Here is a 22941-nt window from a genome sequence, read left to right as displayed (position 1 = left end):
TGTATTATTTAATATTTTACACAGACTTTTCTGGCACAAATTGATCCTGTATAGTCTCCATCCACATGAAGTTAATGAGTCTTAATCCTTTTCCCATTTTAGCAAATTCCCTGGTATTTTGAAATTAGATGTGTTCATCCACACTCAAATATTTCAAGAAAAATATAAATTAGTAGTTTCTCAAATGAAAATGGAAAATTTGAGATAAAAGACATATTCTAAAAAATGTCCTACTATCAAATAAACATTCACAAAGAACATAATATTCGAAGTTTTTACCATGTAAACTACTCTAAGTGGAACACGCAAAGAAAAGAAATTCTCCATTTTAGTAGTAGTTTGCAGTTTCTATTAATAGCATATCAATCAATGCACAGTTAACTATGTAGTCCGATTGAATTAATTACATAATTTGACAGTTTCTCACAGTATATAGGCACCAGCAGAGAGCATGGGACTCAGATTTGACCTGCCTTCTGCATGTTATCTTCCTAAAGTCCTTAATGGTACCTTAATGACTCCTCTGTGGAGAGTTTCTTCATAACTTGCATGGCCAGGCCTAGTAGCAGAGCTGTCAAGGAGACCTACAGCCATCCAGACCGCATGATATCTCATAAATGCACATTTATACAACAAACAATCTGAGGTGCTTAATACTTACTGAGTCAACGTTTTCCAAGGTCCAATGACTTGGTTTTAAAAACAGTTGTAGAATTAATACTTTCAGAAAGCTGATTCTTAACTTGTGATAAACTATCTGTCAAATTTTGCAAATTAAGTATGGGATGTAGACTCGTTCGAATATATATGTATACAGGCATCAATGTATGCTTTGTACTGCTACGGAATAAAGAGCAGCAAATTTTCAGGAACCATCTGTTTCTCTTTCAGGACTTTATATTTGCAAATTCGAAGTGAAAGCTATATGGTTGATAATCAATCCAATTATGAAGCATTTCTCTAGTTGTGTATACATCCCAGCACAACAGCTCTTACTTTATTTGGTCCTCCTTGGCAAAGAAACACAAATTTAGAAAACTGTGAAAAGTTCTGAAGGTCACATTATGGTTCCTGATCAAACATCAGTGAATGGTATTCTGCTATTTTCTGAAATGAAGAAAGATTAAGTATCAAACCTTTGCTTTTTCTTATTTGGTTCTTCAAAGATAACTAGAGTCTTTTACCTAATTACTCACGATTATTGCCCATGGCTTAGAATCTTTATGATGAAGAATAATAACCGGAGCATCTTTAGAGAAACAGAAATTGTTGATGCTGCAACAATTATATCAGACCTTAGAAATGGTTTGGTCTGCCCATGTTCACACTATCATTTATTTATTCAATTGTTTACTTAATTGTAAACTTGTGTTTAAATTTTAATCTTAGATGATAAGTGAAGAATTATTTTTCAATTAAAATTTTAGAGGAAATGCAATGTATGCAACAGGTTATAGGTGACATAACTGAGAGGAGGAAAGATGTACAGAGCATCTGCCATCTGCTTCCTTCCCACATAGTCTAACCCTTGCCCCAGGCAAAATATTCAACAGAAACCTTGAGCTCTGGGGTTTAATTTGAGTTCTGATTGAGATAATCAAATATCCACACTGTACATGTGTAACAACTAGCTCAAACTGTGTAGCAATTAGAATTTTATAAGTAGCCACGTAGAACCAAGACATAAGACCACAGTCTTGCCCAGTGAGCCATGTCTCCATAATATCAATTGCTAATCTGTAACCATTATGGCTTCCAGTGTCTACTAGGTTCACCCTGCCTTGCTCAAACTGTTCCTGGACTTTCTTCTATCCCTTTCCTACACACCTATAGCATCAACCTTTGAAATTTACCTCTTCATCTTATTGTCCTCAAAGAGAAAGGAAATAGCTATGTACTTCAACTCTATACCTACCACTCTCAAACGTTTTGCAATAATGTAGCAAAGAACCTCCTAAATTGTATCACACACATTATGGGTGTAGTGAGGAGGGCTTTTTTACAAAGGTTTTTTTTTTTTTTTTTACCTGATTGCTTTAAAATAATCCCTTATGGAAATAAGGGCTTGGGATCATTAATTTGATTTCTCTGTAGCTTTCTTTCCAATTAGATAAAAGAATGATGCTTCCTTGGTACAATAGATACAACTAAATGTAGTGGGTCAGGTTTCCTCATCAATTTTTCCACTCCTAATTTCTAACTCCATGTTAATCAGTATAAATGCGATGATCTAGTATCTGTGAAGAAATCACACACACACACACACACACACACACACACACACACACACACAGAGAGAGAGAGAGAGAGAGAGAGAGAGAGAGAGAGACTCAAACATGTATCAAAATAGGTTTCATGTTTATACAGTATAGTAACAGAAAGAAAAAAAATGTAGTTATGCAAGTGTTATCATAGCTTTTAAAAAAAGTTTCATTTGACCTAAAAAACAAAGCAAGAAAGACATTTTGAAATGTTAAGAGATAACAAAATTGGTTTATGGAAGGTGCTTTGGAAATAGCAGTCTGTGATTGTGTCAAGAGCTAAGGGAGGTTTCAAAATTGTAGGACACTGTCTACCAGGGGAGCTCTTTACTAAGTAATAAAATCCCTTGTAGTTTTTTTCAAATGTTGATATTATTCCAATTTTTCTTACTTAGCTCCCCCCCCCCCACTTCTACATAGTGGAGTGGGCTCATGGCCTTTGGAGAAGCTGAGAGAGTTATCTTCAGGTCTCTGCAGGCCCCCTCAGGCCCCCTCTGGCCCCCTCAGGCCCCCTCTGGCCCCCTCTGGCCCTTCTCTCTGATGCAGAGTTATTTCCCCTGTAGGCTTAGCTTCTTAAAAATCCCTCATGCTGTGGAAGCCTTACCAAGAATAACCTGGAAAAGAGCAATTTAAAAAGCAGAGAATGTTCAGTAAGCACTGTTCCCAAATAGCCAGCCCTACTGCTGTAGAAGGAATAGGCCTTGAAGGGACCTGTGTGCATAAGCCATTTTTTTTTAGCAACATTTTCAGACATCTATCTGGTATCTCCTCATATGCAACTACTCTGTTAGTCAGTTTAACTGACCTTAATTCTCTGACAAACACTGCCGGAATCCTCCAAGGATCTTACTCTAAAATAACAAATGTGGTTTTATAGTTCTGAATGATGATATCTAATTTTACCACGATTTATTGACTTGGGGGTGTTTGGGGTTTGTTTTGCAGTAGGAAGGAAGGAGCCCAGGCCCTTGTACATGCTGCCTTTCCATCACATTACCTTTTCTTCTGATTGTTTTTCTCTCTCAAAACAACAGGCAATAAATGTCCATTATGTGCTAGGACAACTAAATAAATTAACCAGAGTTGTTTGAAAGCTCTGAATAACAAATCTTGAGAGCAGCAAAGTATGTGGAGATTGCCTTTTTTTAAATAGAAGTTTCATCCTTTATAAAGGATGAGAGTGGTTATATTTTTGTTTGGGATTCTGAAGCAGATGTAGGGTCTAAGAGACAATCTCCAGAAAGGTAATTTCAGGTCACAAACTTAAGTTTTCTCAGTGGAGGGTGATGCTTGAAGTGTTGAGTCCTGACTATGCAAAGATAATAGAAAAAACACACAAAAACAACGTGTATATCAGCTTCCATTGTGTAGAGTGACATGTGACTAAATACCACAGCTATGTCCATTTCCACTCCTAACGCCTTAGGGTTTTCAAACAACATGAACAGAGATGGCCACCTTCATCTTGATGATGGCTTTGCTATTTCTATTGTTGCTTTTATTTTCATAGCTGGGTTTTTCCCACTTAAAAAGTGGAGGTTTCCTTGAATGTAGAATATTTATTTATTTCAGTTGCAAAGGTTCTTGTAAGTAATCACAGGAAAGCTGCTACCGAGCGACATCTTTATTAACACTTCCTCCACAGCGCATTTCTTCTGGCATGATCCCTTAACCTCGCTCTAATTTCTGTTTTCACATTTTCTCTTTCTCTGTAACCTAAGCCACTAATACACTCCCTCCTCACCTAACTCTCTGGAGCAAGCAAGATGCATCCTTAGATAGGAATTTAATAAGGGTTTTTGTCACTCAGATAAGTGACACGTTGAATGTAGGGCTTAATTACGTGATATTTTTCTACTCTACATCTTTCACATTGGGCCCCAATTTTAGTCATTTGGCCTCTCATTTCTTTCTACCTTGGTCTTTGCTTTTGTGAAATACCTTCAAACTAAACAGGAAAAGTAAAAATACCTTCAAACTAAACAGGAAAAGTAGAATGTAATAATGTTCAGTACACAAACTTTTATTCAAAGATATGAGATCGTTTCCTTTGCCTTCTATGTTTTCTATGCTCTAGTAAATGACTGCAGTTCCTTCTGCAGGAGTGTGCTGTTTGCCTGGCCCTTAGCTCACTGCTTCTCTAGGGTCACAGTGGCCATGAGTTTCTATAGGAGGTAATACCCCTGCCTGCTGAGAATTGGCTGCTGGGGGCAGGGGAGGAGTCTGTGTCATCTCTAGTCCTGCTTAGACTGTCAGTGAATTGACATGCAGAGAATGAACATATAGAACTATGGGTTGAAAATTGTAGAAAACAGGTATGAGTTGGTACTAAATGGGTAGCTTGGAAAAAGACTGCTTTAAGTTCTTTATACTATGGGATCCTTGTAAGTAGCATAAAATACTGTTTCTAAAGGCAATTGGTTCCAAAGAAATGAATCCAATTACTAGAGACGAGATGTTATGTGGGGCCGTGAAAGACAGCCTGTTTTGGTTGAATGAGGCTTGCTCCAGAGACCTAGTAGAAAACTCTACAAGGGATGGAAAGTGAGCCACATTCCCAGAGACAGGTGTCTGACACGACAGGGCCCCCAACTCCATAATTCTGTGACTATCAGTCACACAGATAAAGCCCCAAGCTCCTGACATTCTGGCTAGACTCCACCCCCACAGTTTCCTCACTATAGCCAGGTATGCTCCTCCCCACAGTTACCTGGCAACAGCAAGGTAGCCCAGCCCACTATAAAAGGAGCTGTTTGTTTCCTCCTCACTCTCTTAAACTCTCATCTTTCTTACTCTCATACCTAGCCCTCCCTTCCCCCTTCTCTCCATGTGGCCATGGCTGGTCTCCCTCTTTCTACCTTTTTTTTCTTTCTCCCTGCCTTTCTACAATAAAGCTCTAAAACCACAGACTGTCTCTTCTCATCAAGGCCCATGGTGCTTGAACTATGGAATAGTCTTTCACCTAAAGAGCTGCATCTAACCTCCCAGGGATGGACCAAGGACTCTCTCCTGTATGGGAACTTCCCAGCACTCCCTCTCTCCCTGTCCTCCTCTCCCTTGAAGTCCTGGGGATGACCAAGCCTCCCCTGGGGCCCCAATTTTGTTCTCAGCTCTTCTGCAGTGTCCAGTGGCATCTGGGATGCTGAAGACTGAGAACCCGTAATCTCTGGCCTCAGTGAGGCCCAGAGACTTCTGACTACCCCTTGCCCACCCCCTGGAGTCCTGGGTTCAGTGGCTTCCCACAGCCAGACACCCACTCAGGATCGCATCGACAAAGTGCAGCAGTCCTCCAGAGTCTGCCTACCCAGAGCACTGGAACTCTGGCGGGACTCAGGTTTTTCCCCATTCCCTTGATTCCCCCACGCCCAGTGCCCCACAATGTTATAAGGAAACTCTACTGAAATGCAATGTATTTTGATTTTCTTTTCCTGCTTCTCGGGATACACGGGTTTTGTTTCTAACACAAAATCCCCATGGTTCAGGAGAATTCCCGTATGATAGCTTTATGTTTACAAAGCATAGACACAATTAAATTATAATCAAAGAACTCAGACCAGATACAATTGTTAAAAATGATTGTTTTAATTCTCTTATTTAGAACATTCCTAAATATTTAATGAGTGTTGCAATATTAAAAACTGCTAAATAGTTCATTTAGTTCTTCTAATTAACACAAAGAGTTCAAAGAGAACTGTACCCATAACGGCTGCTCTGTCTGGATGCTTAGGGCCATTCATAACCAACTGTATTTACTTTCCACATCCAAGTACTATGCTTCTCCGTCATACAAATAGATGCTGTATCAAGGTTACAACATCCCTATTAAGGGAGACAGACATAATTTATAGTTCAATATTGTGTTTAAGCCTTATGGTCTATGATCAGACTACACAAGTTCAAAACTCAATTCTACTTCTCCCTGTGTCAGAATGATGTCACCTAGACCTCAAAATATCAAGATATTGAGTGACAATAAGTTACACAATCCTCCCAACAGCAGCTAGAGATCCATAGATGCTTGATCTTCCCTGTACATGAGTTTTATTGACATTTGAATAATTGTTGTTGTAAGTCAGAATTGGAGCAGGTCTTTCTTTTGTCCTGGGTATCCAAAAATATCTACATATGTCCTTCCATCTGAGATCACAGTTGGTCTGATTTTGGTTTTCCTTTCAGTGCTTGTTGGTCTTAAAAGAGCGTGCTAGAAATACTTACAAGACTTCATTATTTGTCATTGTCCCCAACACAGGGTTTTGTATCAAAAGCCACAGAACTGCTAGGCACTTTGGTTTTCTTGACAAAAGGGTGAGAATTTGTCCTCTTGATGGTTCACAGTAACTGCAGTCCAGAAGGGTATAACTCTAATAATTCTTAGAAGAAGGCAGTTGAAAGTATAAATATGACTGGAGTCTGTGCTGTTATTAATCATGATGTGCCAAGAGATGCTAAATGAACATCAAAGTGCTCACCTCTCCCAATTGTGTCAACAGCACAGTGACTGGCAACTGGCCCTGGAGTGACAAGTTGCATGGAAGCCATGAAACACTCAGCAAGTACACATCACTATGAATGCTGACAGACTTAATGATCAGTGCTTGCACTGCTCTTAAAATATTTTAATATGATAATTGGGTGGCCCCGCTCCTCTATTCAAAAGCTAAATGTATTCAAGAGCCAAGATTTAATTTTCTGGCATATTGGAGATTCTTCTGCAGTGTTACAAGAAGCCAAAAGGGCCTGTGTCCGGAGCAATTAATCGCCAACTGTTGCTCGGCCTAGGCTTTCAGTTAAATCACAAAAACTACTCTGCTAAGTCATTTCTTTTTTTCATCTTGTAGATGATCTCTGAGTTTTTCTCTTATAATGAAAATGGACAACCTAATTATAGTTAATATCTTACCTAATTTTAGTAATATAGAATTCTGAGAACAACTCTTTAAACTGAATATGCAAGAAGAAAAGCTAGATAGTAGGAAATGTTATATTAAGAAGTCTATCCCCTTAGGAAGAAAAATTAACACAGGAATTGCTTTTTTAAAAAAATCAGCTAGTTATGAAGAGACTGAAAGATAGGTCTGGTGGCATATTCTTTCTATAAGAAGGAAAAGTGAGACTTGTGATATTCTTATCACAATTGTTTAGTTTATGACTCTCCCAAAATATGTTCACAACATATCCTATGTGTTAGATTTTGTTATTGTTGTTGTTGTTGTTTATTAATGAGATGACTGGCAAGATGCCTTTGGCAGGAATTTTAGGAGATTAGAATTGGAATCTACATCCCATGTCTGTGAAAAGAATAACAATAGTAGGACTTCCTCCTCCTTTCTTGATTCTTTGTATGGTTGTATTGTAAAGTCCCTGGAAGTGAACTAGACTCAGACCTGAGATGCTGCCTTTTAAGTTAGGAGCCCACTGCTTAAGGGTGTAAGATGCAGAAGTTTATTTAAGGATCATTTGGGGCTTTATTTCAGAATATTGGACATAACTAATAACCAGAAAAATATATACTATTAATCATGTTCCTCTTGGGAAGAAAAACTAGCAGATCTAATGTAGAAAGACCAGTAAGATATGGGGAACTGGATGTGTAGACATGTATAAACGTGGAGCTCAAGTGCAGAACTGCACAAAGCATGAGAAGTGATGTGAAGTTAACAGATGGTAAATCATGTAGACTACAGATCCATGGCACTCCTATGACGTTTGTAAAGAAGACAAAACAGAATCACACTGCTACCAATGAAAATCGTTTACTTTTCTCATCAAAATTCAAAAATATCAAAGGCTAAGGTGGTAGGTAAACTAATTGCTATGCAGTCATGGAGACCTGAATTTGATCTTCACACTAACACAGAAAGTTACATGTTGTAGCATACATTTGTGATCCCACTATTGTAGATGCTGAGATTAACAGATCACTGTATAATACTGGCCAGCTTTGGGGCATTCCAGGCCAGTAAGAGGCCCTATCTCAAACATAAGGTGGAAAGATCCTCAGGACATGCCCATGAGGGTATGTACTCAAAACTGCATACATGTATGTATAAAAAGACAATCACAAAATAACAATAAGAATACAAAACCCAGAAAGACAAAAAAACTTTAAATAAGTAAATACAGACCCCTCTTTAGGATACTACATCTCTGTCTTCTCCTTATCTTATAGTGAAAGTCTGTTTTGTGTTTGCTCTTGCTTTTTCCCAGACTCAGATTAGCCCCAAAGAAGGGTGGCAAGTGTACAGCTCAGCACAGGACCCTGATGGACGATGCATTTGTACTGTGGTTGCTCCAGAACAAAACCTGTGTTCCAGAGATGCCAAAAGCAGACAGCTTCGCCAGCTACTGGAAAAGGTATGTGGCTTATGTTCTCTTGCATATTTTTATTGAAATCTATCACTTTTTAGAAAGAAACTATGGTTGACTAATAGCATATAGTTTATCTGGTTTTTGCTCTTTTCATAAGAGCCTTTCCTGTTCTTTGAAATGTGTATCTAAAACTTCATGCTATATTATTCCATTTTGGGACTCTTTATCTGTCCCAATCTTTGTTTCCTAAACTATATTCTCTACAATATATCTTAATAAATGGCCAATTTTTTTCTCTTATAGGATTAAGGAAGCAGAGAGTTTTCTTCTAATATTGACAATTTAGCCTCAACTCTCAGCATCTCACAAAGCTCTTTGAGCTCCTGCATTAGGCTCTTATTAACAATCTTGCTAAGAAGTTAAAAATAATAACATGAAATATGCAAGCTATCTGGACAGATAATGAATAATTCCAACTGTTTATCATCATTCTCTAAATCATTCCTTTGAACATTAAGCTCTTCAGTCTCACTCAGTGGCATTCTCTCCACAATTTACTTAAGCTGGATCCATAACAATCAAATGCAGAATGCCCTTGATTTGTTCCCATTCGCAGATGAAAGTCAGCTCATGAAAGGTTGTTTATATGTAGTTAGGAGGGAAAACGGCAATGAATGGTGCTTTCAATGATCCCCATTCAGACTTGTCTGTGAAGAGTTCTGAATACAGTAGGACAGCTGGGGTGGTCTGAGTGATGCAAGGGGTGACAACATGTGTGAATTTCAAGTATTATGGAAAGAAAGAGATCAATTAGGTAGCACGTGTAGTCGAGGATACCACACTCTCCTACTCACTTTGTGTTGAATAATTTTTCGCGATTACACACTCCAGATACTGAATAGGAAGTTTTTCCCCATAAAATTAAGATATCCGGGAGAATGAAAGCACTGAGCATGCTAATATAAGCAAATGTTTACTATCTTAAAGCCAGTTTCTGCAAAGCTTAGTCAGTTTCTATTGGCACATTTGTTTTATTATCTTAGTATGTTCTTATACCCCCACCTCCCTTTCAACCCTTACTCTATCCTAATTTCTTCCAAAACCCAAGTACTAGGTAGGGGAGAAAGAAGGTTAAAATGGAAAGAGGACTTAGACCTCTCTAGGCTACTTCCTGCTGATTAGGGTAATCTAGTTCCTGGGGGTCAAGTCCAATTTTTGTCTCCAGAATATCCAGAAATCCAACAAAAGCAATAGCAGTGGGACAGCAGGAAGGGGAAGCAGCAGCTGGCCAATCAGGACTGTCACATTTACGTCCTCTCAAGTTCCCAGAGTTAAACAATCTGCAGCCGTAAATAGAACACAAGACAATCATAGTTAATATTTGTGAATAAACTGAAGCAGACCCATATCTCACACCTGAGATTAAAACAAAAAGGTAATTCATATAACATAAGTGGGTTTTCAGAGAAACCAGACTTCTCACTACAGGGTCGTCCTTCCCTTGTCCTTGGTGCTGCCCCTTTCACACACTGGCTCTCTCTTCTCAAGCTTTCTTTTGTACTGATACTCCATTCCTCCCGCCCCAACCAGAGCAGGTGCCGTTTTTATTAAAATCAGTGGCTGTTAAAAATTACTATAGGCATGTTATGATTACTTTTGTGATATTGATTTCTAATCTTGATTATCTTTTTTATGGATAATTCAGATATAGCATTTGGGTGAGTTACCAGGGAAATTAATTTGGGTAGAAAATGGTTTAACCATTTAAATACACTTTTGTTTTACAAAATTGTATCTCCTGTCAGATTACTGACATTCCTCGACAGCCTTTTTACTTCTACATAAAATACATTAAGAAAATTTTTCCTGTGCATATAACTTCACATTACGCTTTAGTATCTTTCAGTAGAGCATCACATAAACAAACCACATACACATTTTTTTCAAAATCCACTTAATCCAATGAAAGATAAATTCTATAGGTCAAAACAGACATATCTATTAGAGGTATAATGGGAATATTGTTTTCATTGTTACTGTTTTTATTTTATATTTTTAATTTATTCCAACACTTACAGAAGACATGGTTCAATTTCTAATTTACATAAAAATAATCTGGCTCTTTCTGAATCTACATTTGTAAAGTTTCAAGTGTCCTTTAACTGATAAGTTATGGCATTGTATCAGGTAGCTTTTACATTTTTTTTATATCATTCTCAATACCACTAGGGGTCTCCAACTTAATTAAAAGATGCTATCTCATTTCATACTTTATCAAAGATGTATGGTACTGAATATTCGAAAAATGCAGCTAACTTAATTTCAGTCTTAGGGCACAGGAAATAAAATTGTTAGCCTAAAACCCTACCTGTTAGCTGTATATATTTTGTGCATTGTTATATGTATCCTGCATTGCCCAGGTCAATATTTCCTAATATAATTTTTAGACTAAGATGTGCACAATATTTTCACCAATAAAATCAATTCAAGGACACTATACATAATACTTCATCTTAAAGATTTCAAAAGCATTTTAACACCAAACTTCCTAGTCAAGGAACTGCTGTTCTTTTTGTTAAATTAAAGTTTGCCAAACACATTGAACAGCAAGCTTTTTAATATAAACTGCTCAGAGTAATAGTTATACCCAAGAGTAAACATGCACTTATTTGTGTTCATTCAGAAAGACCTATGTATCTTATTATTAAAACAAACAAACAAAACAGGAAAATGCTTCAAAAAAGATTATCAAAGACAGGAGACATTAATTTTGCCAAATAGTATAGATGTCTTTTAGGTAGTTTTCATAGTTGTGACAAATATCAAGGAATAACTTACAAGAGGAAGAATTGATTTTGGCTTATGGTTTTAGAGGCTTTGACGGTCATATGGCCATTATGTTCCTTGACTGTATTTAAGGCAGATGGCCATGAAAAAGACCATGTATTTGAGTGAACCAGCAAATAGGGAGCAGGGAGAGAAGACACTGATATAGGCATGAAACACCCCTTTATGACCTGCACCTAAAAACAACTTCCTCCAGCTAGGCCCCACCTCTTAAGTTTCCAGACACTCTCAAAATAGTGCTGTCATCTGAAAATCAAACCTTCAGTGCATGAGCTAGGGGATGACATCCAGCACTCAAAACACAACAGAACCCCAAACAAACAGGGAAAGCTGGAGTGCAGCCCTACTTAAGAGAGAAACAGAGCATAAGAAGAGGCACAGGTCTCCTCCCAGTGAATCACATAACAGAGAAGTCAGTGTCCTTTATCATCAGGAAATGTTTGTTCTAGGGAGTAGTCTCCATTAACACTAGTGAGCTCTTCCTAGGAAGAGCTGAAGGGAAGTCATACCCAAATCCTCTTCATTTAGAAACCTTTAGTGATATCTTATACCACAGATATGGTTCCTGCAGCTATTCAAGGTTGTATAACATAGACGGTCACATCTACAGCTCATCAAAAATTCTCTCAATGCATTTTCCCATAACACAAATCAAGTTGAAAATTCAATTGGGGAGTCCAAGTAGAAAGTAAACTAAGAGACTGTCTTTTAATTTGATTCTGAATATTTCCTTTTGCCCATGATATTCTAATTGTGTGGAGTATGATTAGGTATAGAAAATTCTTAGAAGAATATCAACCATGCTAATGATGGGTATCTTCACAGACTGCTACATATTTATATAGGAAGCCAGTTTCTTCAATGTAAATGTTTAACTGTAAACGAGGTTAGAAAATTGTTTTGAAAGTAATACTTGTATTCATGATGTTTCCATGAGTTCATTGTTGTCTCTAATTTTGTATTGGACTAAAAAATATACATGAAGCTTTCTGAATATAATAATTTCAAACTGAGAAATTTTTGTAGCCATACATTTCTGGGTGCAAGAGTTATAGGGAGAGAAAAAAACCTTTCCCTAACATTTTAAGATCCTAATTACCCATTCATTATACTATTTGAAAACTAAGATGATTTTACTCAGGAAATATTTGTCAATCACTTTTTCTGTGTCTGATTCTGTATAACATCTTGCAAGTAAGAGATGTGCAGACACAGCCTGTGTTGAGGAGAACAGACCAAGGGTCTTTGCTGACATTGTTCAAGAACATATTCCAAAATTACTTTTAATACAAGCCAGACTATGTTTTAAATAGACAGTATGAACATAGGGGAGGACTGAAGATCAAGACATCACAGGAAAAGGATAAAGAAAAATTGACTTGTCTGACAAGAGGTAAAGAACTGACTTAACCCAGGTCCTAGAATGCGCTGACTTTTTTGAAAATGACAGTTCTGAGCAATGTGTCAATGTATTCTCTTTAGAGCTAACTGGCTTTGTGTGTAAACCTTCATAATTTTTCCTGATGGAAAAGCCTATCTCTGAAAAGATTATTCATTTGTAGTTCAAGTGTGTTTTTTCAATGAAAGTAGCATTACACTAAATACTGAGTAATACATATTTATTTAATAATAAATGGAAGTAAACATTCACATATCTAAAAGAAAAAATTATTTGTAATCCTACCACCTTTTTTGGGCTCATTCTTTGGTATATTCACTAATGCAACCAAAATACAATTTAATCAAAATGGATTTATATGTATATATATACTTTATACACATAGATCCTTCCTCTTTGAGAAATCTAATATTAACAGCCTAATACATGTTTTTCTAATCCTTCATATGCATTTCTTCATGATTTTTCTTAATAGAGTATATCATCCTTTGCATGTGTGACTATATTTTACTTATGATAAAGGACCAAATTCAGTATCCATATTATGTCTATCCCTTATAGGAAACCTTCCCAGATTAATAGGCTATCTCAAGCTTTAAAAGTCAGTTGTAGTAATCACTTAGGAATCTTGATAAATATTCAGACTAATTGAGTGTCTTTGTGATGATGCTGGAATTCGCACTTTTGACAAGCTTCCAGGTGAAGATGAAGTTGTTGGTCTGAAGTACCAGGGTTGAAGACATCCATCTTTGTCTTTACAATAATTTATTCTTAGACCATTCTTCATTCAAACGCTTCCCTCTATTACAGGCTTTCTCTTTGTTTCCAGGATTTTGCTACCACAAAAACTAGAGCAGCTTTCCTTTCATTTCTGCACTCTTTCTAGGTCACCCATTTCCTACTTCTAAATAGCCTAGGGCTTCATGAACCTGGACTAGTGCCATCAGTGGAACATGTGCTTCTGCCTCTCGATAAGGCGCTTTATGTGGTTATCATTTCCCAAGTCCCTCGGACTTATGCTATGCAGCTTAGAAGGTGTTCCAACACTACCAGTGCTTGTTCTGGTCAACTCAGTGTCACCCCTCAGAGTATTTCAGGATCATCATGATGCAAATGCATTGAAATCAATAGGAGTTGATATCAAGGCTTAGTGAGCTCATCTGGAGAGGGTCCAGGTTCCTTTGTTCCAGAACAAAGAATTAAACAAAGACACAGAGATGCAGCAGAGGCAGAGTATAGTTTCAGATGTGTGTGTGTGTGTGTGTGTGGTTTGTTAGGGTATAGTTTGTTTACAAAGAGGAAGAAAGTTGCAAAGAAGAGGAGTAATTTAGTAGCTCATCATTCTACTGAACAAAGGATGCTAGCTTTTATGTGATATACCCTGTGCTTTTTTGAGGCATCTGCATTTTCGGTTCATTTGCAATTGTATAGGATATCTTACACAAGTTCCGCTATACTTAACTCTGCAAAATAGCCACGCATTGTTTGTGCCCTTAGCATCTTTAAAGTTCCACATTGGCGTATATATTAGAATTATAACAGTAGACCAGATTCAGACCAGATTCAGTGTGACCTGCACCTGCTGGGATGATGCTGTAAGTAATGGAGGTTGAGGGAGATCAACATCCCTGTACCTTGTTAATCCCTCATGAAGTCTCCACCTCACTCTCTTTCTTATTCTTGTGCCTCAAAATGATTGAACTCTGTTGGACCCTTGAGTACTGTACACTGTTGCTAAATACCCCTGGCATAATTTACACACAGCATTTACAGACAGAGTTCAAGTCAGCATGCATTATCTTGAGTATTATTACCTTATGAAGCCTTGGAATAAAACTAATTTTAATTTTTTTCTAATCTACTACTTTTTTTGCTTATGTAACCATATTAGAAAATGATACATGGCCAATTGTTATGACATGTGTAAGTATAATTTTCTTTGGATGGATTTTTTTGATTGTTTATTGTAAGGAATCTTGTTGAAAATGAGACAACATACATTCATTTGCCAAACCGATACTTCTGTTCTTCATGTTAGTGACATGTTGATACTTTAGTAGAGATTTCAAATTTTCCATACACTGAGAATAATGCATTACCCATGACTTTTTTTTTAAAACAGGTACAGAATATGTCACAGTCTATAGAAGTCTTAAACTTGAGAACTCAGAGAGATTTTCAGTATGTCTTAAAAATGGAAACCCAAATGAAAGGGCTGAAGGCAAAGTTTCGGCAGATTGAAGATGATCGGAAGACACTAATGACCAAGCATTTTCAAGTAGGTGTGAATCCTGCAATCCTGACAATGCAGCATATATACAGGTAGCTTGTCACTCAGTTGGAAATAACTATTCCTGTGCCAATGCACAAAGGTAAAGACTCACTGGAGACACAATGTCTCGTCACTAAATAGTGACCACTGGCAAGCAGCCAGGAACATATAGAAGATTGTTAATTTTTAAAAAGGTGCTTCCCCTTCTTAGAATTAGGAACAAAACACCCATGGAAGGAGTTACAGAGACAAAGTTTGGAGCTGTGATGAAAGGATGGACCATCTAGAGACTGCCGTATCCAGGGATCCATCCCATAATCAGCTTCTAAACGCTGACACCATTGCATACACTAGCAAGATTTTGCTGAAAGGACCCAAATATAGCTGTCTCTTGTGAGACGATGCCGGGGCCTAGCAAACACAGGAGTGGATGCTCACAGTCAGCTATTGGATGTATCACAGGGCTCCCAATGGAGAAGCTAGAGAAAGTACCCAAGGAGCTAAAGGGATCTGCAACCCTATAGTTGGAACAACATGATGAACTAACCAGTACCCCGGAGCTCTTGTCTCTAGCTGCATATGTATCGAAAGATGGCCTAGTCGGCCATCACTGGAAAGAGAGGCCCATTGGACTTGCAAACTTTATATGCCCCAATATAGGGGAATGCCAGGGCCAAAAGAATGGGAATGGGTGGGTAGGGAAGTGGGGGGTGCTATGGGGGACTTTTGGGATAGCATTGGAAATGTAATTGAGGAAAATATGTAATAAAAAATATTAAAAATTAAAAAAAAAAATAAATAAAAAGGTGCTGCCCATCCGAGACCTGTGGAGTTTCTGGGTAGAATTATAGGTACTTTACCATCCAAGACAAGAGGAATTTTCCCCAGGAAAATTAATAATTATGTCATCGAAGATTTTTATAATGAATTTATGCTACTGTGAAGATGTAAACTATTAAAGGAAGCAAAATACCATTGATGATAGGATCTTCAAAAGGATAATTTTCAAAGTTTATATAAGTGATATCTTTTTAAAAAGATTTTAGGTGGTTTAATGCCAATTATTTAGAAACTCGAAATGAAAAAAAATGTGTTGAACATACTGGGCAGACTTTATTAATGATATATGACAGAGTCATTTTTTTTAAAAACTTCTTAGTCTTTTAATGTCACTTGAGTCTCTATTGAATAGTATTGCTCTGTCATAAAAAGCATAGCACTGAATTTTCAACAACTTTAAGGTTGTCCATTAGATACTATCTCATGTCCCTCTATTAATTAGACTATGATGTTCAATCTCAGAGTGAAGGGAGTGGGTTCAGTTCAAGCTGTGGTCATAGGTTTGAGCATACTGGAAAAAATATAAGGAGTTGGTCAGAGACAAACAAGATATTTGAAAGGCACATTATACTGAGATAGAAATCATCATGGTTTAGAATTTTCTCTGTGGCCTCTGGAATGTCAGAGCAGAGATATAAATGACACACATCAATACATGTCAAGTTTCAAAGGAAGAAACAAGACAGAAAAATTGAGGATATTGACAAGAGAGAAAGTGGAAGTGATGAGCCATGGAATCTGAGCTGAAGAGAGATTTAAACAAAACAGAAGTCCTTGCAAAAGAGAAAGAAGGAAAGAATGGTTTAGAGCAAAAAGACACAATAATTACCAACTTCACCAACTCTCCAGTCCCTACTACTTTAATTACTTGAAAATTATAGGAAATAAATGTGTGAGCTAGATAAACAGAGAAAATCTGGGAAAAATGATAAACAAGGAGTTGCATAAAGTTCTGGACACCACCCATGTTAACCAGAATTCACTGATTCCATATACACTCTGGGAGACAGGACCACACCCTTCCTGGACAAACGAAGCACAAACTCTTCCCAGGAAACACAACTAAGGGGGAAGTAGACTGGGCTCAACGGAAGCAACAGCAGAGGTTAAGAGCACAAAGGGAGTGGGTGGGTAGGGGAGTGGGTGGGAGGGTATGGGGGACTTTTGGGATAGCATTGGAAATGTAAATGAGGAAAATACCTAATAAAAAGTATTAAAAAATAAAATAAAATAAATAAAAAAATAAAAATAAAAACAAAGACATCATGAAATTTGCAGGCAAAAAAAAAAAAAAAAAAAAAAAAAGCACAAAGGGAAATTCATTTGTCCACTGAAGATATGCTGAGGAATTAGCGGATTTGACAGTGCTCAGGAAAGCCACGTTGTCTGTGGCCTTCTCTTCTGAAATATGAAATTACAGGGAGGATCTAGAAATTGAAAAGAGTTCTAATGCTCAGAATTGGGATATAGTTGGTAAAGCAACAGTATGAATCTGAAACTGGGCCATTATCAAAGGAGAAAGTTGTGAATACTAAGTGGAGGAGAGAAGCACTCTCCGAAAGGACAGCAAGAGGATGGCAGGAACTCATACTGTACATCAGGAGACAAAGTAGTGAAAACTTGGTAGAATTCAGGTACTCATGGGAGCTTCCCTGGGTCCATAGGACTGGGGATGCCTCTGTAGGAAAAAAAGAAACCTGAGAGAAGCCAAAAACTTATTTGCCCTAGTGTATATATGACTTCCCCTAGTGAAAGCCATGGTGTCAATTTGAAAATTGAATTTTCGGAAAATGCCACGTGATTATGATTTTGATTTTTTTCATAGTTCATATGATAATTTCAAATATTTGTCGGAAATGTCAAACTCTGAATATCAGTTATCAAAATAATGACCATTTTTCTGAACATACATATGCACAGCAGAGTTCTGGGAACTTTTGTATATTAAGTGGTTCAATCATCATACTTATCCAACAAGGCAAGCCCTGTTTTTATCCCCATCAGATAAGCTAATGCATAGTGAGTACATACATTTTCTAGTACCTGATTGACGGTTCAGACTGACAACATCTAGCTCCAAACCTACAGGTCTGGACTGATAAATTAAGTCTTTGAATTAAAATTAAAGTAATAGGGACTGGAGAGGTGGTGAAGTTGGTAAATTATTGTTAGTACAAGAAATAAGGACTTGATTTCTGATCTCCAGTATGCATGAAATGGGGACAGAATTTGGGAGAAGGCACACTGCTTCCTCAGCACTGGGGAAGCAAAAGCAGATAATCTCTGAAGCTTGTTAAATACTGTAGCCTAATAGGTGAGCTCCTGGAAACATTGAGAGACCCTATCTCAGGGGGATAAACTATAAGTACAGGATGATTGAGGGAGACACCAGAAATCAACCTCTGGCCTCCACAGTGGTGAGAGTACACACCACACACACACACACACACACACACACACACACACACACACACACATGTATACACGCAAGTACACACACAAAGTCATGCATAGTCACACACACATGTATATGTACACATATGCCACACACATCCACACACATAGGTACACACACACATAAACATACGAACAAGAACACATTCATATGCACACCAGCACGCATACCAAAATTCCCACCTTTGTGAGCTTACTCCTCTACACCCAAATCACAGCCATAATTATGTGCCTTAAACATGCTTATGAAACTCATTTTCCCCGAGTTACAGCATGAATCACATTTCCTTCTAGATGCCGAGATAACATATGCTGTAAGTAGAGTGTTCGAAAACCAAGCTTAAGTGGAAAATTACTCTCTATAAAAACCTCTCTGCTGCTGCAAAACTTTCATCTCATGACAAACACTGTCAACTTTTCCTTCTGTGATCTTTCAGGTAGAATTCTCAGTTAGCCATCATACTGAGATCAACTGTTGTTGGCAAGTACTCTAGTGATTGTCAGAGCTACATAGTTGAAAGTAAAATTCTAGAAGGTATCAGCAAAGCCAGATTTATAGTATTATATTTTTAGTTTTATATGTATGATATATACCAGGGTTCTCAACAAGTGTCCAAAGCTTCAAAATTGATTGTCAAAAATCTAGTAATTTTTGGAAAAGTTAAAATATTTCTTAATTCATCAAAGAAAAGAAACTTCCAAAACTTTGACATCAGAGTCCTCCTTTGAATACACACATGCGGTAAAATGTAAAGTATTCGAATGTGGCAGTTATTATAATTTGCAGCAAATGGTATAAGCAGAACTCTTATCATTAAAATTCTAATGAAACAATTGTATCTCCCTTTAGGGGTACTGCAAGATGCTTAAACTAATAAGTTTATTTCAAGATGAACCTAAAATGAGCAAGCTCTGCAGTTCTACCTTTTGACTGCAAACGTTACTAATCTTTTTCATTACTGAGATTATTTTAATCATCTCATTGAACTTGTACTTACAGAGAAATTCAAAGGTTTCCAGGTTTGAAGAGCATGTAGAAGTCTCCCCACCAGAAACACAAGCCCATTAATCAGGGGAGCAATGGGACCTTCTGCTACTCGAATGTATTTATAGTAATAACATTTTCTAAGTGTAATTTAAAAATGCAATTTTCAGCTCCTTAAATAATTATACAGTATGGCTTCTGACAGAGCCTATAGGTTATTCTCAAAGGATCATTCTTTGGAACTCTTTCAACAGATTATATCATCTGCAATAAATTCACAGTTAACTCAAGCTCTTGCAATACTTTTGTTGTTCATATCTACCAAGTTAAAGGAAAAGAAGTATACATGACAAGTGCAGAAGTTGGAGCTAGAAGTGCAGGTTGTGTCCCAGGCTTGTGATGATGAGGAATGAGGTACACTGACAACATGCATTGCTAGGTCCCTTGACAAAAATCAGTGTTTTAGTGTTGAGCAGCTCTGTGCAAGTGGCCCAAATGTTATATAAGTTATGCAGCTTGTTCTATTAAGGAGTTAATTCACTACATGGTGGGTAAGCAACGCTGCTTTCTGTAATGACATCTTAATTATCTATACTAGAAGACAAATGGACACTTAGTCTAGTTAATAATTCAAAATTGAAACAGCAGCATACATCTCATCACCTTTTGTGAAGCTTTGTATGATTTATCATGCAGTTGAACTTACCTTCCTAATAAGTTGTCCTAAGATGACTATTCCAAAGGACAGAGAACACCTGAGCACAAATGAAAGACAAAAACAAACACCAGAAACACCAACAACTGTCCCTAGAAACAAGGAATCAAGGAAAAAGTTGATCTAGAATTGAAAATTTTCCTTTAGATAGTTCTATGGTGGAGGTATTCAGTTGTGGGATAATTAATTTTCCCTAATGAATAAGATGTTTTATTTCTTTCCAGTATTGTTATGCAATACATCATTGGAAAATGGGATCATGTCTCAGTTTCAAAATGAGATGATGTATTATTCAGGTTATAAAACACTGGCAGAAAGTAAGATAATCCAAAAGACCATAATTGCTAACTATGGTAAAGATCAATTTATTTTATAGCAATTTATGTAATCTCTCAAAAAGAGGTTGCTGTGTTGACAAGCTGAGATAGGATAATCTATTACCAAGAGTCTTGTGGCCACCTACATTACCAAAGCCTACCTGATGTTACCCAAAATATAAATGAAGAATTTTGAAGCTGTTTTAATAAGTTCCTTTTCATGTCTTAATTCAAAGAACATTTGTGTTTTGAATGACTCTTGGAAACACTCTCTTGCTTTCTCCAGGAGTTGAAAGAGAAAATGGACGAGCTACTGCCCCTGATCCCAGTGTTGGAGCAGTACAAAACCGATGCAAAACTCATCACACAGTTCAAGGAAGAAATTCGGAACCTGTCTTCAGTCCTCACTGGGATTCAGGAGGAAATTGGTGCCTATGACTATGAAGAACTGCATCAACGGGTCCTCAGCTTAGAGACCAGGCTTCGTGACTGCATGAAAAAGCTAAGTGAGTAGAGTTCTTTCATTGGCTTAAGTCATGGCCTTCAGTTTCCATAGAGACTATATTCTTAGAAAGAAAGAAGTTAGGATAAAGGACCTAGTTATAGAGAGTCAGGCCTGAATTACAGGGCCAAGTGTCTCTTAGTCACGTGAGCATGGCTGAGAACTTTTGTTTAAGTTTCTGCCATCTCAACGCTCTGTGGCTTGATACTAGTGCTGTGGCTATAGGCAAGTGTGTTAGCTACAGAACTGGGTGGAGTTTGCCTTTTTCTGAATATGGTACAGCCAGCCTTGTTTGGGGGAGAAAAAGCTTTCTTTTATTTGTTGTTGTTGTTGTGTTTTGGTTTTGGTTTAGGTGGGTTTTCTGTTTGTTTGGTTGATTGGTTGGTTGGTTGTTCTAGTTGTTTAGATGTTTGTTTGTTTAGTAAATAAGATGACCAGGACTCAAACTAAAAGGCAATGTTCTCAAAAATAAATAAAATCTTTTCTGGAATAATTAAAAGGTAAGAAGCATAATATACTTAAAATTATTATTTGCAGCAAACCAGGCTTCAGTGGATAAGTGCAAAAGTTTAAAATAAAACATGTACGGTTACAAAAAAAGTTTTGGACACCATTTAAAATGTAACTTGGACGATTAAAAATAAGGCAAATATAAAATATTGCTTTAAATGAGTTACAACAAAATACAGAATTAAGTGAGGAATTCCCACATCAGAGGCTCCACTATAATCATCTCAATTTCCCCATAGGAATCACAGAAAATTAATTACAGGAAATAGGGTGAATAGGAAGGTTTCATGAATGCATAGAAATTTTCAGCTCTTCTTTAACTGAAAAATATTTCTTTTCATGCTACAAATTTTGATCCTAATTTTCTCTCTCCCAACCCTTCCTAATCCTCTTTGTCTCCCTGTATCAAATCCAGGGTGTTGTGCTTGTTGAATTTAGTACTCTAACACATGTACTTCAGCAATCATATCTAACTAACTAACATATCAGACTAAACATATCAAATAACAACATCATTATTCATCTTTCTTATTTAATAAGGTGTTTGCTGTTTGCTTTAGCTGAGATGTACCTGTAAACACTGAATATGAAGAAGTACCTTAGTATCTGTGAGGAACTGTCTCCAGAGCCCTCACAAATACCCAGGTTTACAATTGTGAAATCCTTTTTATATAGAATAGTATATAGCTTATGCATTCCTTCCCATATGCTTTCTGTAATTTCTAGATTCTTTATAAACCCAACGGTGTCTAAATTTAAGACAAACATGGATTAGGTAAAAATGACAAGAAAATTAGTCTATACATGCTTTCTACAGATGAAGTTGTTTTCCAAATACTTTTCTTTCCTGCTTGTTTAAGTTGAAGATGTGAAACTCATGAAAATAAGGAGCAGACTGCAATTCTACTCCTTCACAAACTTTTTCCAATGTCAGCAGTCATTCTCTCCTTGTTACTCAGCATAGAGACCAATTTTACAGAAAAAAATAATAATCTGACTTTTTGTCCAAAAAAAATCTGATTCTGTTCTTTCTATCACTTAAGTGGATTAGCCACTTAGTGAACATCTCTAAATAGAGAAATTTCAAATAGAAAAATCTACACAATACAAGGAAGGTAAGTTTAGATGATTAATGATTGATGATATATAGATGATAGATATAGATATGCAGATAGATAAATGACAGATAGATCAGAGAGAGAGAGAGATAAAGATATAGATATATGTTAAAAGCATATGCATGGGTAGATAATAGATAGATGGATATATATGTGTGGACAGAGAGAAACAGAACATGTGGAAGATAATTCTTCTAAATATCATTTGCTATTTAATGACTATGCTTTAATATTGCACAAGAATAAATTATTGCCATTGTGTTTCATGATGTATACTTACTGAAAATAAAACATGAATTCTGCTGTGTGATTTTTCTTTTCTTTTCTTTTAAACTTATTTATTTATTAGGTTGGATTTCTTATATAGTCTTGCTATGTAGCCCAGTCTGGTTTTAAGTTTCCATGCAGTTCA

The 22941-nt window shown here is 36.9% G+C and overlaps 1 protein-coding gene across 2 annotated transcripts in view; it reads left to right on the top strand.

Annotated features, from left to right (window-relative positions):
- Window positions 1-22941, top strand: part of Olfm3 (olfactomedin 3) — a 215266-nt gene that overhangs the window by 170520 nt on the left and 21805 nt on the right. For both annotated transcript variants that reach the window (XM_021158019.2, XM_021158020.2), the window contains exons 2-4: window positions 8469-8615; window positions 14939-15094; window positions 20686-20905. In XM_021158019.2, the coding sequence (XP_021013678.1) occupies window positions 8469-8615; window positions 14939-15094; window positions 20686-20905 (523 nt within the window). The remainder of the gene's footprint in view (window positions 1-8468; window positions 8616-14938; window positions 15095-20685; window positions 20906-22941) is intronic.

This window comes from Mus caroli, unplaced genomic scaffold, assembly GCF_978045245.1.
Source record: "Mus caroli unplaced genomic scaffold, Mus_caroli_1 scaffold_3, whole genome shotgun sequence".
NCBI lineage: Eukaryota > Metazoa > Chordata > Mammalia > Rodentia > Muridae > Mus > Mus caroli.
The sequence above is the reverse complement of the archived record's forward strand: the minus strand, read 5'-3'. Positions and strand labels throughout refer to the sequence as shown.